Genomic DNA, 16,259 nt, shown 5'->3' with positions numbered 1-16,259 from the left:
GCAGAAGAAAAGGTGATAAATATGCTTTTATCGATATCCAGTGATACATTCTAACCGGCTAATCTTATTTGCTATATTTCGTACTAAATCACACGGTGTGACCAGTATTCCAATGGTAACTTTTGAAATGGTTTATGAATCATTTTTAAGACAAACCATCGATGAAACAACGGTTTTGTTCCAGAATCCATAAGCTTCTTTTATCTAACTGCTAAGGAGCTTTTGTATGTAGAATTTTCTTCCAGACATTTAAAATCATTCTTTTTATAAAATTATACCAAGACCTTCTCATCATCAAATCCAAGAACGTTCTTCTTGAAATCCAAGTAGACTCACTGGAACTTTTCCACAGTATTTGTAATTTCCAAATTGAATTATTGGTACTACATAAGAATGCAAGGTTTGAGTTCTTTCCACAAACCAGAAGTTTCAATTTTTCACGTGCCATAGATTCTTTCAATCCAAGTATTTGCCACCCAACTTAACTAAATCCATTCTCATAATATGCGCATCTCAGTTCAGATCCTGCGACTATATATCTAATTTCTACTTGGCTGTAAATATCTTATAAGCCTAGAGAATAAAAACAGTTGAGTTTAGAGATGCATCGGTGTATCATTTATTAAGTAAAAACCGTAACATCCATCATCTCTAAATCAATATCTTTTGTTATATTGGGCATATTTTTCAACCCCAACTATTGGTATTCTGATTCCGAACCATATTCCTTGGCTAGATCTACGTAAGCAGAAGGAAAGGTGATAAATATGCTTTTATCGATATCAGTGTAGTGATACATTCTCACCTGCTAATGCTATTTGCTATATTTCGTACTAAATCACACGGTGTGACCAGTATTCCATTGGCAACTTTTGAAATGGTTTATGAATCATTTTTAAGACAAATCATCGATAAAACAAAAGTTTTCTTCCAGAATCCATAAACTTCTATTATCTAACTGTTAAGGAGCTTTTGTATGTAGAATTTTCTTCCAGACATTTGAAATCATTCTTTTTATAAAATTATGCGAAAATCTTCTGATGATCAAATCCAAGAACATTCTTCTTAAAATCCAGGTAGACGCACTGGAAATTTTCCACAGTATTTGTATTTTCCAAATTGAATTATTGGTACTACATAAGAATGCAAGGTTTGAGTTCTTTCCACAAACCAGAAGTTATAATTTTTCACGTGCTATAGATTCTTTCAATCCAAGCATTTTAAACCTAAACTAAACAAATCCATCCTCACTAAATCAACACTGTACATCCAGTGATATATCCTCATCTCCTACTTACCTATTTTCTTACATATTTCGTACTAATTTACAGGGTGTGACCATTATTCCAATGGCAGCCTTTGGAATAGTTTATGGACCATTTTTAAGACAAATCGGCGACGAGACCACTGGTACCACCATGAGTACTTCCATGTTCAACACTATTAACTCTTTTACAGGTAAAACCCTTAACAAATTTACAATATTCGTTTTTAAAAAGAGTTTTTTTAGGTCTACTTGCCAGTGGCTTACTGAACAAGTTCTCTTACAGAAAAGTAAGCTTTATGGGCTCATTCTTGTTCATTGCTGGTACTATTGGGTTAATTTTCGCTCAAAACTTAATCCACCTTATTATATTTTTCGGGATAATCGAAGGTAATGATTCCAAAATAAATGCCCTTCATAAATATGATATGGAATTTTTCTTGTTAGGGCTTGGGTTCGGTCTGCTTATGCCAGCGTCACTTTCCGCCTTCAATTCATATTTCAACAAGAAAATGGCGGTTATGATGAGCGTGTGTCAGGCTCTGATGATCGCTTTCAATATGGCCGTTCCACAGCTAGCAGAGTGGAGTATGAAAAATTTTGGATTCAGGTATAAAAACTATTTATTTCCGTTGATTATTATTTAATTAGGCTATTTTAGAGGAACCTTGATTGGCTTATCAGGCCTTGCATCCCTCACCATCTTGGCATCAGTTACTTTACAACCAGTTAAAAAGCACATGAAGAAGGTTTGTGTGGAGGTTATTAACAGCACTGGTAAGTCTTTACATCTTAAGCATTTATGAGAGATAATCGTTGTTTTAAAGTTGTTTCAATGGATGCTGAAAAACCACATGAAGAACCTTTATTGAAACATTATCAGAAGAATCATATTGGTAGCAGCCAAAGAAGCTTGCATTCCCATCAAGGTAGAGCCAGGAAGTCCATTGTATCTCTTGGAGATCACGGAGCCTCTGTTACGAATATCAACGACTTAAAAGATGATGATCATAAAGAAACTGAGAGTTTTTGGTAAGTTTTCCATGCATTTCCCCTATATGGTTTGTATGAAGAATATAACTTTTTAGGCAATCTTTTGCAAGCTCTATGGACATGTCTCTGCTAAAAGACTGCAGATATCTTAACATCAGCATAGGATTGGCTCTAGCCTTTACAGGAGATATGACTTTTATCTCAATAATCCCTCTAACCTTAAGAAATAGTGGATTTAATCCAGCAGAAATCGCCACAATGATGTCAGTGTTCTTCGCGTCCGACTTAGTCGCCAGGATTATTTTAACAATCGTTTCCAGCCTAGTCAAATTTAGAAGTAGATTCTTAATTTTGGCAACATGCGTGTGCGTTATCGCTGGAAGAATTGGTAAGTCTCCTAAAAGATTATCGAATTTATTTAATTATTAATTGAACTTCTATAGCACTGCTTTCGAACAACACCTACATGTGGACCTTATCAGTTCTAAGTATCCTGGGATTCTTGAGATGTTTCATTCAAACTCCGCTGCCATTAGTATTTTCTGAGGAGTATCAGGATCAATTTTCCACTGCTTACTCATTGTTTATGGCCGTTAATGGAGTTGTTAGTTTGGTTATTGGACCACTCATGAGTAAGTATCCTTAGCCAAATCAATAGTAAAGAATAAATAATTAGTAAGTGTTTCAAGATATCAGCAGTTTAACACTAAGACAAGCAACTTTCTTTCCAAATTAAATAGTATGTAAACAACAGTATGTCCAGAAAACTATGAAGATTAGAATAAAATGCTAGTTAAAGGATATACTAGAAAAAGAGATACTAAACAATGATGAGTTTTAAAGAAGAAGAAATTGAAAAGTCCGTTTTAAGTGATTCTGGTAATAGATAAACAAAAGCCACTTCTATCGATTTTGTAGATGTCACGTGACGAAGCATCTGCTACTAAATATAGCGTCACATGATTGCTTTACCAAAAGTAAACTCCTCCTACAATCTTGACGTGGCAATCCAAGATGGCATCCAAGTATGATGTACCAGGGCAATGTAAAAACTTGGGTCAATCGGATGAAGATACTTCTCAATTTTTCTTTTTAAAATTTGATTTATTATAATGGATATTTTGAAAAGAAGGGGTAAACGTGTTTTATATTTTATAAATTCATACTCCAACCTATTGTCCAGACCATATTTTTTAAATTCATTGGAAAATAGAGAGACAATGCAATTTCCTTCAGAAACTCACTTTAGGAAATATCTAGATGACCATTATCCAGAAGCAGGACAAGTAAATCATAAAAAAGAATAATAGGTAAAGTTGAAATATTGAATTTTAAGGCTTCTTAATGATCAGGACGAAGATCCAGATGAAACATTAATGAAAACAACTTTCATCAGCAATTTTTGATGAATCCAAAGTTCTTACTACCGTATACTACTGATACGTTCTTACTACTGAATCACATTTAGTTTCTGGATATGGAACTCCACTGATATGAAAGAAACTCGTGCTTAAATAGTAAATTGTAAATGAAAAATGAGTCTCAAAGCTCTATAGATGTTAAGTAGGCTGTTAATGATGACCACTCAATAATAAACTCCTTTGACTCTTTAATGTGATTTATAATTAAAATATTTTTTTTAGGTGTGGTAAAATCGGTGACCGGAAGTGATTTTCTGGTGTGTCACATCTTGACTGTAGCTTATGTCATATGCGTCATCGCTTGGGTTGTAGAGCTGACATTCTGTAAAAGGAAGACTGAAGAACATCCTAAGGAGGGCAAATAGTGAAATATATCAGAAGACTGGTGTAGTAGTAGTGAATTGCTTAATTTTATGAGCAACCGAGTGTATTACATATTATAAAGTGGTGATTATCATACGAAGAGCTTGCTTTCTCAGAAGTTCACATGCAGTCCATAGATGATATATAGTAATGTTTAAGTTTTCTTTGTAACCTTAATCTGAAAAGTCAAATTACTTGAGCATAGCTCCTTTGAAAGCATATAGTGTAATGACTTTTCAAATGTTCTTAATTGTCCATTTTTTATACTTTATTATTTTAAAATAAATATTTTATTAATATAAATTTAATTTTATTTATATTGGCATTAAAATATAAATTAAAAAACATTTTTTGTTCTTATTTTTTATTTTTCTTCCTTAGGATAAACATTTCTATTGTCCAACTAATGACACTAATGGCAAACGCTGCCGTCAGAACATGACAAACCATGGTGTCGCTGTGGGTGTAGTCCTTAACACCACCTTAAAGAAAAATTTATTTATTAGAAGAAATAAATCATAAATTACAAAAAAAGAATTGTTATTGACCCCGGTAATAAAACATACGCCACGCCTTCCGTTTAGTAGATTCGTCACGTGGTCGAGTAGCTGTTGCTAAAACATTGGTCACGTGATTGTTCTGTTAAAACTAAGCTCCGCCTAAAATTATGACGTGAGATCCAAGAATACCAGGGACATGCAAAAATTAAACGGTTGTATTCTTCCTAAAACGTGTTCTATTAGGCCGGAAACTTTGTAAAATGTTTATTTTTTTGTCTAGAAATTGCCAGAAAACAAATTGACGTAGTTCAGAAAAAAATAGTTAAAATATTTTAGAAATCACTTTTGCATAACCCTTCTATTAACCAGTCCAAATTCAAGTCATCCCATTAGGTAGGTAAGTCACGTGACGAATTATGTGGTGATAAACAGTCATGAGGATCCACGAAAGTGACATGCCAGGGACGTGCATGACGTTGAGGTTTTTTTTATTACATTAACAAAAAAAAATGTTCTGTGAAATTGAAAATCGCTATAATTATTCCAAGCTAATAAACCCAAAAGTTTTCGCCATATTACTTTACAAAGTCCGAACTTCACAATTACTTTTTGCATGGTCCTTGTAATAAACAAACTCAAGCCACTCTCTTTCATTTAGCATATATGTCACGTGATCGATCATGTAATATTAAACAGGTGGTCACGTGATCGTTCTGTCAAAACTAAACCCCGCCTACGATTATGACGTTGTATTGGAAAGCTTGGAATCTCCACAACTACTTAAAGACTGGCAGATCAGATTAGGTCCAAATTATACGCAACATATAATTGAATACCAACAGCAGACACTGAGTAGAAAAAAATGGAATTAAGATATAAAATTACAAGAATACGTGCTTGAAGACAAAGACCCAAAGACATTAAAAGCAGATGAAAATATCCTGAAAATACGACAAATGCTTGCTAGTACTGGCATGAAAAAGAGCGTTTAATAATTAAAACATTATTTTATAAGTTTCTGGAATTAAAGAATACTCTTTGAATAATCCGTCACGTGACCGATCATGTGTTAATAAGGAAGAACGTCTGAAAATGACGTACCAGGGATCCGAAAAGAGTTGTATTATGCAGATACATTTTTTTTTTTAAATTTCAACTCCTAATTGTTATAAAGCAAAGTAAAGTAAATATTTTCAACAAAGTTTAAGCAAAGAAAACACTTAAAATAATTGAATGATTCTTTTTGCATAACCCTGGTAAAAAATGAACCAAATCCATGGCCTTCTATTAAGCAGAAACGTCACATGACCAATTACGAGGTAATAAATAGGCGGTCACGTGGTTGTTTTATCAAAATTAAACTCCGCCTACAATTTTGACATGACGATCCAAGATGGCGCTTCAAAGTGACATACCGGGGAAATGCAAATAGTTTCTTTTTATTCTGTTTTTTTTTTTAATTTGCTGATATTTTACGCTGTTTAACTCGAAAATTAGCAATATATATTTAAAATACCAAAATAAAGGCAAACTTTATCTAAAAGGTCCTGGAATTTAAAAATCCTTTTTGAATAGCCCATGTTACGTGACCGGTCAGGTCAACTAGACTCCGCCTTTAATTTACCGAGGGAAATTTAAAAAGTTTCTTTTCTTACTGAACTTGGAAGTTTAGATCAAAATTGAGGAAAAAAGGCGAAAAGTTCTGAGGTAAAAGGCACAATTATTCAAATTTCTTTATTTACGATTATTGCACTTTCTTTTATGGTTAACTTTTGGTGTTAAAAAAGTGGGTGTATTGTCGTCCAATCCATCTAGAAATTTTGTCAGGGAAAAGTTACTATGTGTTTTAAGATAATTTGCACAATAAGGCAACGATGGTATGTGCTACCTGACGCAAAACATTACTTATATCCCTAAATGAAAGTAAACTTGCTAAATCCTAGATTATATCTTCGATTTAATGCACATTTTTCGATAAAACAAGCTTTTCTACTACAAAACACAATAGAATTTACCATCCAGTAAATCAACAGACTATCTTTTTCTAAACAAAGGTTCCGAAAATGTCGCTCCACAACACCTAACCTTATAACTAACCACACAGACTATAGCTCAAGATTTGTCAAAAGCAATTGACAAATTTGATCCACAAATCCTGTTGTATAAGCTAAAGCCATTTGGTCTATTTAAGGGTCTTATATTGGTGTTAGGTTGATGGCTATCAGAACGATTACAGATGAAGTGAATACCTGGCCCACCTTTATTTGGTATTTTTATTGATGATAGGTGTGTCAGGCTTAACTCCGAGTACTTCTTTATGCTGAAGATCTTAAACTCCTCTTTCAGATAAAGACAATTAATGACTGCTGAAAACTCCAAGAAGATCTTGATACTCTAACTATATAGTGTAACAATAACAGATTATCGTTGTATGTAACAAGTGTCAAGTTCTATTATTGTCATTAAAAACAAATCCCATTCTGTAACTTAAAATAATGTAAGATTATCTAGGGCAGACTCTTTTTGGGATCTTGGAGTGACATTTGGCAGTAAACTATTGTTCACCAAGTACTATGGATCCAAAATATCTGAGTCAAGCAAGGCATTTGGCTTCATCTCTATTCTGATTTGTAAATTTATTAATGTAGCAACTCTTAAATATCTTTTTTTTTTCTTTATTAGATTTGGACTGGAGTATATAGCTCAAAAGTCTGATCACCTGAATGTGATCAACATATTAAATATCTTGAAAGGGTTTAGAGGAAGCTGCTATACCCCAAAGAAGAGTTTGCTAAACTATTATACAATCCTTTTTAATCAGAAGAATTAGATCTTTACTCCTCATGCTCCTATATTAACCCTTCCCTTAATGTTGGTTGTCCCTTATAATATATTCATAAATTGTGAATTATTGTTAAGTGATTAATATTAAATATTAATTATTTTAATACTTTTTAGATTTCTTCTTCTGCTTTGTAACTGGGGTGTTCCTGTTAAACAGTATACTAAAGAAAATAAAGTAAATTAAAACTTACTCATGAGAAATCCACATATGAGACACGTAAACCCATTGACAAACATGTACAAAGAGAACGCCGACGAGAATTTATCTGGATACGCCTCCGATATCACCAAAGAAACCAGGGTCTCTATAAAACATCTTAGAACGCCCAAAACTGCCATAACGGTTATTTTATACCAAAAATTGTCATTTAGGAGCCAAACTGTGAAAAATAAGCATTAAAAAAAATTAAAAAAAAAAAAACAAAAAAACTATTACCAATTCTCAAAAGGGCACTAAATAAGGCCCCCCAATAAAACAGACGCCTACACTGGTACTTGACAAAAATAGAAATAATTGACATGCAGATTCTGGCTACCAAATCCGCCCCAAAATACACGCTCAGTATAAGGGCAATCTGAGAACTAGTAAAACCGACGTTGCCAAGTATAAGCGGTATGATTGGGTAAAATTGTATGTCAGCTGTGAAGCATAGCGCAAGCCCAATGCTTAAGTTCAGGTACTTCGGGTCTGTAAGAAGAGACAGTGAGACCTTGGTTGCTTGCCTAGAGAAGGATAAGGAATATACGAATATTATATTAATGACAAAAATATTACCATAAGGATGGTTTAGTTGGTTTATCCACTTTTCTTTCCCCTTTATTAAGCGGCTCCTCTTCTTCTTCTATTTGTTTATTAATAACAGAGAGTTCTACAATTTAATTTAATATAATTTAAAGAACAATTGATTTCTTTGAGATTTCTATACCTATTTCCTTATCAGTCTCTTTATGGATGGTCATTTTCATATGCCATTTGACAGGCTGTAGAATTAAGGCAGCAGGAACAGTCAGAGCGCTAAGTCCCGCCAAAAAGATCAAACTACCCCGGAATTCCAGTGCCTTAATGAACCAGGCTGCTATCGGGGGCATTAGAATGTAACCGATTACCATACCTACAAATGTATTTAAAAGGACAAGAGTTTGTTATGTATGATAACATTGCTTATAAAAATACACCACTAAAATCTATTTTTAAAAACACAACCCTTTCATTACAAAATAAAATTCGTAAAGTACACATAAATCTTCTACTTATTTAAATAGAAAATATATAAATATCGTAAAATATAAATCCATTACGAGGTTGTTAATCACGAGTACATTTTACGAGAACGTGTAATAATCTTAATATTTCATTCGTCATAAAAGATTAATTGAATAAAATCATATATGGAAATAGGCACTTAGGAGTGTAAAATCATATTTTTATATCAAAAAAATATCTGTCTAGGAAATTTCAATTGAAAAGTCAGCTTTTATAAATAAAACTGATAACAGATAAGAAAATACCATTATCCGACAGTTGTGCGTACGTTTGCATTATTTAGCAGATGACAATTAACCTAATTATGGTTTAAATCAGCTTTTAGTTTATTTCCTAAATATCTCTCCCTGTATATTTGAAAAAACAACTAAATAAATATTTTTTGTTGAAAATTAAGAAAGTATTTTTTCCTTTTTTCATAAAAATTTTAAAAAAGAATATTCTATATTTTAATTCTATAGAAAAAAAACATTATATAACAAATAAACACTAAAAACCACAAATTCTCCTGCAATCATAAACACCTATTACTTGACTCATTATGAGTCATTAGGTGCATTATCTAAAAAAATACTACATATTATTATTATCAAATATCTTAAAATGTAAAAATCACTTATGAAAATATTCACGAGAAATCTTACCTGTCTGGGAAATGCTCATCCACATCTGTAACTTCTCATCAAAATAAGCATTAAATGCTGACAATGCTGCTGGTAGAAGCAAACCAAATCCCATGCCTACCGAACCCCAATTACTATTATTTACCACTTTAAAAAATAATCGTTTTACAAACCTTGAAAAATCCCTAAAAACGTGATCAGTTGCGGCATGTTGGTGGCAAATATGGTGCCAATTGTCCCTATTAAGTGAAACATTGATCCTAACAAAGCGACTTTTCTAAATGATATTTTATTCAGTAAGATGGTCGCTAATAAACCTGGAACATTCTTTAAATAAATCACCATTTTAATGTTCAATTAATATTCTTACCGGTGAAAAAGCTTACGGTATTAAATAAGCCATTTGTTAAAGCGGCATTACTGGTTTCATCCCCGAATTTTTTAAGAAAATCTTTAAAAATTGTACCGAAACCTGCCATGGGAACCACTGTGCAAATCTATTCAGAAGTTGATAAGAAATTAATTTAAAAAATATATAATTACTTACGTACATATATAATTGTGGTGGCCAGTGCGACTAATAAACCCCAACCCCCATCAGGAGGTTGAATCTGATAAACTACCCCATCAACGGTGATTTTTTTATAGACTTTTTCACCCATAAGTTACACTTGTAAATTATTGGTTTTATTTATGGATAACTATAATGTTTACCTATGGGAGGTGTCTATATAGAATGATTAGACTAAATATCACTGTATGTGTCAAGTGGGTATTTGTTTTATTAATTTAAGTATCTGATAATAGGGATAATAGGCCTTCATTATGTAGGTGTGTTTTATCCATTTGATACATTTTCAAGAGGTCACATGGAAATTGGTTCTCAGGGAAGTTGTACTCTCCTGTACCCTCGAATTTTTAAGAAAAAACTGTAGTGTAGACTGAATTTCGCATGCATCTTGTATATATTTTATCTCGCGTAGACATCGAAGTACGATAAGTTATATTTATTTTTTGATTACAATAAAGATATTGCGATAAACAAAACAAAGTTTGGCTATAAGGTTGTTTTCCTGATTCTATATTTTTTGAAAAGATAAGTCCTACCTGCCATTGTTGTATAGTTTTGAGTAGAAAATCAAATATAGTTTGAGGTGACGTCAATATTAAATGCGAATTATTTTTGCACATTTTTAAAACCTAGTGGGAATTGTATCGCAATAAATTCGTTCGGGATGGATATTTTCACTCATAATGCCAAAATCAAGATACATCAAATATTTTTAACTAAGAAATAAAATATTTATTTTTTTATAGTCCTAGACAGTTGACTCAATAAAAATGTCAACTTAAATATTAATTAACTTTTAGATAGTTAAAGCATAAAACGTCCTTCAATATACTGAATATAGGTTTCAGTTTCAGTCTATTTACGAAATGGCCAATTATTTGGAAAAAATATATTTCAGGCAATTGAGGTTTCTAATCGAAAAAGTCAGTTTAATATTCATTCTTAAACTAGTTAGGGAAATATCTTGATTAAGCCGTCACTATCCAGAATACAATATTTTATATTATTAAGAGAATATACTAACCTAATTAGTCCTGGACTATATAAGATTGTAATCAAAAAATATAAATCTAACTCTGTTCCATTTTTTTTTAAACATTTTAGGTACACCTGGACTATTATCATAAATAGTCCAAAAACGTAGGATAAATTATTAAAATTTTTAAAAAAAAATCAGTTTTTTAGTACAGGCACACCAGAACTATAGATTTATAGCTAATTTACACCGTACGTCTGGACTATAAGCAAAGGTGTAATCTAATTAGATTAATTAATTCCTTAGATAATCCAAGAGTATATTTTAGCTCAATTAATGAAAGTTGAATAGATAATTTATTAATACTGAGACGCCTGGACTATAAGATAAGTTAAAGCATTTTTTAGTACATGCACAAATAGAATACAATTTTAAATTTAGTTTAAGTGTAAAGGTAAGTTCATGGTATTTATTAATATTTTTATTACTGCTACGTCTTAATTCTGGTCGTAAATGTAGTCCTGAGGCGTTCATTTAATTTTGTGGAATTTATTAAAATTAATTTTATTACTAACAAAATTACAAAATTACGTTTTAACTAAAATAATTAAATAATTATCTTTAATTGAGAATTCCAGGCAGTTCAGCTGTAAAAAATTATCTATTAAAATTTCGGGAATCTTAATTAAATTGTGCCTCAATTGCCTGGAATAATTAATTTATTAACTAATTAATGACTCTTGTGTAAATTTTGACTCGCTTACTAATTGAGGTAAGCGAGTCAAAATTTTACCTCAACTACTTGGACTAATTAATTAATTTATAAATTATTTTAAAATAAGAATTACAGGTAATTGAGCATTAAAATTTCTTTGAAGCTTCAGGCAGTTTTTCCTACTTACCCACATGTAGGATGAATTATTAATAGTAGAATTAATTAATTTTTTTTGGATTACAGCTATAAATATATACTCAGTGTATAATTCCAACTGGTACGGGTGATGGTACCCTATCAGGTATGTTCTCAAGCTCCCAAAATCTATGCAAATTTACATCGAGAGAACTAGGAATTGGGATGCTACTTGGCACAGAGGTACACAATGACACAAATTCGTTGGTGGGAATAGTATTTCCACGTACTAAAACCCATCCAAATATGGTTTTAATAGCATATGGACCACCATTAGTCCCTTTTCTGGAAGACCTGGAAGGATAATCTGAGAAAACAACGAAATACCTAGGAGCATTTTAACACTATGGGGTAAACCAAAATGCTTGTCTGCTAAGTCCAGACCCTTCAAATATTTCCACTTGATGGTATTGATGAGATAGGTTGATGTATTTTCACAGATGGAATGCACAATAATGGCTTCAAACTCCAAAAATGGGCCAATTTTGGACAATACTTTTAGGTTAACAGAACCTAATTATGAAGATGTAGACATATTATTTATACCTTGAATAGGAATACGGCTGGGTGTAATGGGTAAACCAAGTCGCTTTACATAAGATAAGGTCACAAAATTGGTTACACTAGCACAATCAAGAATGGCAGGTAGTATTATATACTGATATTGCAGCTGTAGCTAACAAGGTAGAATCTTCACGGGAAATCAGACTTGTCAAACAAGGAACAACAGGGGAAATGGTACGTACTATTAGTAGGGGATTCATATACATTGGGAACATTATTTGATGGTTGAAAGTGCAGCAAAGTATGGTGTTTTTTGGAACAAACTTTACACAACTTTCAGGTTCCAGGACATCCAGACACACGTGTGTGAGTCTTAGGAAATAATTGAAACACATACGTTGGCTGTTTTACAAAGGAATTTCTTTCTGAAATTTTTGCCTTAATAAACTTTTCATACTTTATATAGGGGTGTGAATCTAGTTTACAAAACAAACATCCATGATCGACACTGGTCATAAAAGTTTTCGTTGGCACCACTTGTTTTAATTTATTGGGGTCATAAGATTCCCTTTGTCTTAAAGTGGGTTTGGAGAATACTTTTGGTTCATTCAGAAGAACAATATTTTCCAGAGCCCTACATTTTAATTAGAAATTTAGTTAACATAACTAGGAATGGGTTTGTCACTGCACTCAACTTTAAATCGGGTTTTTATAGAAGAATCAATCTTCTGCAATAGCAAATTTAATTTGGTGAAATCCCACAAAGCAATTCCCTGCAAAGAATTTAAAGCTTCCATATTTTGAGAAAATGTGGTGATAAGCTGTGTTAGATCATAGGCAGAATGAGTTTTTGCTACAGGTGCATTATATATAGCAAGCCAATAATCAGTTGCTAGGGCTCTCTTATTCTAAAAAAGGTTAAATAAAAGCATTAAATACTACATGGTAGTTGGCTTCAGTTATAGTAATATTTTTAATAATTTCAGCTGCTTCACCTTGAACAGCCATTTGGAATTTTTTGTATATCGGAGAGGAATCTTTTCTCATGTACAAGGGTTCTTAATAGATCATAAAAGGCAGGCTAATCTTTTCTATTTCCAGAAAACACAGGGACTCTGATTCTACGTAGATCAAGATCATGTTCATGATCTTTACTTGGTAATTCACCAACAAAAGTATTGCTGCTCTTACAGCCACTTTTCGGGATAACATCCACTAGAGTACTTAAATCTCTAATTAAAGAATGAACTGTATACTTGATTTCATCGAAGTTGTGTCTAATGGAATGTTGCTCATCCTATTTGTCATCATCTGAACAAGATAAAATATCTAATTGCAAGGTATCAAAGTAGGAACATACACTAGGTAGATCCTCTAAGCGAACCTTTAATAGATTCAATTTGGATATAACTCCCATTAATTAATTTAAAGAAATTTTTGTATTTTTTAGTACTACAACAGTTGAACTATAAAATTGTAAACAGAGTGTGTAGACCTAATTTTGCTCAGTAATGCTTCTTTTTCAAATTTTTGGCTCATCTAGACTATAATAAGGTCATGAGAATTCCCGGCAGTTCAGCCGTATAAATTGGCTGCTAAAGTTCTTAGGCATCATAATAAAAATTATGCTTCAATTGCCTGGAGTAATTAATTTATCAATTAATTAGTGATGTCAGGCACTTTAATTAGAATTATGCCTCACCTACCTAGACCACTGAATTAATTTAAACTAAGAATTCCAGGCAATTAAGCAGTAAAATTCGTTTGAAGTTTTCGAAAGTTTTTCAGTTAATCGGCTCTTAAGACGGAGCATTTAAAATTAAAAAAAAAAAAAACTTTTAATTCACTTTTCTCACTTATTGATTTAATGGATTTTTTTCAATACAACTTTCATTCATTAATAGAAGTTAAATTTAAAGAAATTACTGTATTTTTTTGGTACTTTTAAGTTTCTAATCGAAAAAGTCAGTTTAATATTCATTCTTAAACCAGCTAGGGAAATATCTTGATTAAGCCGTCACTATCCAGAATACAATATTTTAAATTTTTAAGAGGATATACTAACCTATTTAGTCCTGGACTATATAAGATTGTAATCAAAATGGGTAAATCAAACTTTGTTCCGTCAATAGATTTTTTTAAATAATGGTACACCTGGACTATTATCATTAATTACAGTCCAAGAACGTAGGTTCAATTATTAAAATTATTAAAAAAAAAATCAGTTTTTTAGTACAGGCACACCTGAACTATAGATTTATAGCTAATTAACACCGTACGTCTGGACTATAAACAAAGCTGTAATCTAATTAGATAGATTAATTCCTTAGATAATCCAAAAGTATAAATTACTCAATTAATGAAAGTTGAATAGATGATTTATTAACACTGAGACGCCTGGACTATAAGAAGAGTTAAAGCATTTTTTAGTACATGCACAAACGGAATGCAATTTTAAATTTAGTCCAAGTGTAAAGGTAAATTCATGGAAATTATTAATATTTTTATTACTGCCACGTCTGAATTCTGGTCATAAATGTAGTCCTAAGGCGTTCATTGAATTTTGTGAAATTTATTAAAATTATTATTATTTTTATTACTAGCATATTTGGCCTATTTTACACCTTAATAAAAATTATGCCTCAATTTCCTGGAGTAATTAATTTATCAATTAATTAGTAATGTCAGGCACTTTAATTAAAATTATGCCTCAACTACCTAGACTACTAAATTAATTTACAAATGACTTTAAAATTTCAGGCAATTAGGCAGTAAAATTCGTTTTTGAAAGTTTTTTAAATCGGCTCTCAAGACAGAGCATTTAAAATCAAAAAACAAAAAAAAACTTTCATTACTAATTGAGGTAAGCGAGTCAAAATTTTGCCTCAACTACTTGGACTAATTAATTAATTTATAAATTACTTTAATATAAGAATTACAGGTAATTGAGCATTTAAGTTTCTTTGAAGCTATAGGCAGTTTTTCAGTTAATCTGAGCTCATAAAACGGGGCATATTAAAATCCAACAAAGTTAAACTTTTAACCCACATGTAGGATTAAATTAAAATTAATTTAAAGGAATTGTTGTATTTTTTAGTAATACAACACTCGAACTATAAAATTGTAAACAGAGTGTGTAAATCTAATTGTGCTCATTAATGCTTTTTTTCTTAATCATTGGCACATCTAGACTATAAACAAAGACACATATTAAGTACTTTTACTATCTGAAAATAATGGGATAGTTTTGATTAATTGTGATCAGATACTTTCATTAAAATTATGCTTTAACTGCCAGGAATAATTCATTAATTTATTGATGTAAAGGTTATAAGAATTCCCGGCAGTTCAGCCCTATAAATTGGCTGCTAAAGTTGTTAGACACCATAATAAAAATTATGCCTCAATTGCCTGGAGTAATCAAATTATTAATTAATTAGTAATGTCAAGCACTTTAATTAGAATTATGCTTCAACTACCTAGACTATTGAATTAATTTAAACTAAGAATTCCAGGTAATTAGGCAGTAAAATTCGTTTGAAGTTTTCGAAAGTTTTTTAGTTACTCGGCTCTTAAGACGGAGCATTTAAAATCAAAAAACAAAAAAAAACTTTTAATTTACTTTTCTCACTTATTGATTTAATGGATTTTTTTAAATACAACTTTCATTCATTAATAGAAGTTAAATTTAAAGAAATTACTGTATTTTTTTGGTACTTTTAGGTTTCTAATCGAAAAAGTCAGTTTAATATTCAATCTTAAACCAGTTAGGGAAATATCTTGATTAAGCCGTCACTATCCAGAATACAATATTTTAAATTTTTAAGAGGATATACTAACCTATTTAGTCCTGGACTATATAAGATTGTAATCAAAATGGGTAAATCTAACTTTGTTCCGTCAATAGATTTTTTTAAATAATGGTACACCTGGACTATTATCATTAATTACAGTCCAAGAACGTAGGTTCAATTATTAAAATTATTAAAAAAAAAATCAGTTCTTTAGTACAGGCACACCTGAACT

General features: G+C 31.5%; 2 protein-coding genes across 2 annotated transcripts in view; one reads left to right on the top strand and one right to left on the bottom strand.

The window, feature by feature from the left end:
• Positions 1 to 16,259, top strand: part of LOC126736765 (uncharacterized) — a 33,027-nt gene that overhangs the window by 3,018 nt on the left and 13,750 nt on the right. Inside the window, exons 2-10 of the mRNA XM_050441296.1 lie at positions 1,332 to 1,458; positions 1,511 to 1,654; positions 1,712 to 1,874; positions 1,926 to 2,041; positions 2,092 to 2,296; positions 2,353 to 2,645; positions 2,701 to 2,889; positions 3,901 to 4,042; positions 4,124 to 4,159. Of these exons, the coding sequence (XP_050297253.1) occupies positions 1,332 to 1,458; positions 1,511 to 1,654; positions 1,712 to 1,874; positions 1,926 to 2,041; positions 2,092 to 2,296; positions 2,353 to 2,645; positions 2,701 to 2,889; positions 3,901 to 4,042; positions 4,124 to 4,159 (1,415 nt within the window). The remainder of the gene's footprint in view (positions 1 to 1,331; positions 1,459 to 1,510; positions 1,655 to 1,711; positions 1,875 to 1,925; positions 2,042 to 2,091; positions 2,297 to 2,352; positions 2,646 to 2,700; positions 2,890 to 3,900; positions 4,043 to 4,123; positions 4,160 to 16,259) is intronic.
• LOC126736500 (monocarboxylate transporter 12-like) lies at positions 4,385 to 10,032 on the bottom strand. The gene is made up of 9 exons (XM_050440878.1): positions 9,824 to 10,032; positions 9,643 to 9,769; positions 9,446 to 9,589; positions 9,294 to 9,389; positions 8,312 to 8,497; positions 8,161 to 8,254; positions 7,822 to 8,108; positions 7,577 to 7,765; positions 4,385 to 4,523 (listed from the first exon to the last, which is right to left on the bottom strand). Exons 1-9 carry the CDS (start codon positions 9,932 to 9,934, stop codon positions 4,399 to 4,401), a joined length of 1,359 nt encoding a protein of 452 aa, XP_050296835.1. The 5' UTR covers positions 9,935 to 10,032; the 3' UTR covers positions 4,385 to 4,398.

Source organism: Anthonomus grandis, chromosome 5 (assembly GCF_022605725.1).
Source record: "Anthonomus grandis grandis chromosome 5, icAntGran1.3, whole genome shotgun sequence".
NCBI classification, from domain to species: Eukaryota; Metazoa; Arthropoda; class Insecta; order Coleoptera; family Curculionidae; genus Anthonomus; species Anthonomus grandis.
Note: the sequence above shows the minus strand (reverse complement) of the source record. Positions and strands in the feature narration are given on the sequence as shown.

Excerpts from the sequence above, each read along its gene's own strand:
- LOC126736500 (XM_050440878.1), bottom strand. The coding sequence starts at position 9,934 with ATGGGTGAAAAAGTCTATAAAAAAATCACCGTTGATGGGGTAGTTTAT. Across the intron at positions 7,766-7,821 it reads TAGTGCCCTTTTGAGAATTG|TTTGGCTCCTAAATGACAAT; the intron begins GTAATAGTTTTT and ends TATTTTTCACAG. Across the intron at positions 4,524-7,576 it reads CATATGTGGATTTCTCATGA|GTGGTGTTAAGGACTACACC; the intron begins GTAAGTTTTAAT and ends TTTTTCTTTAAG.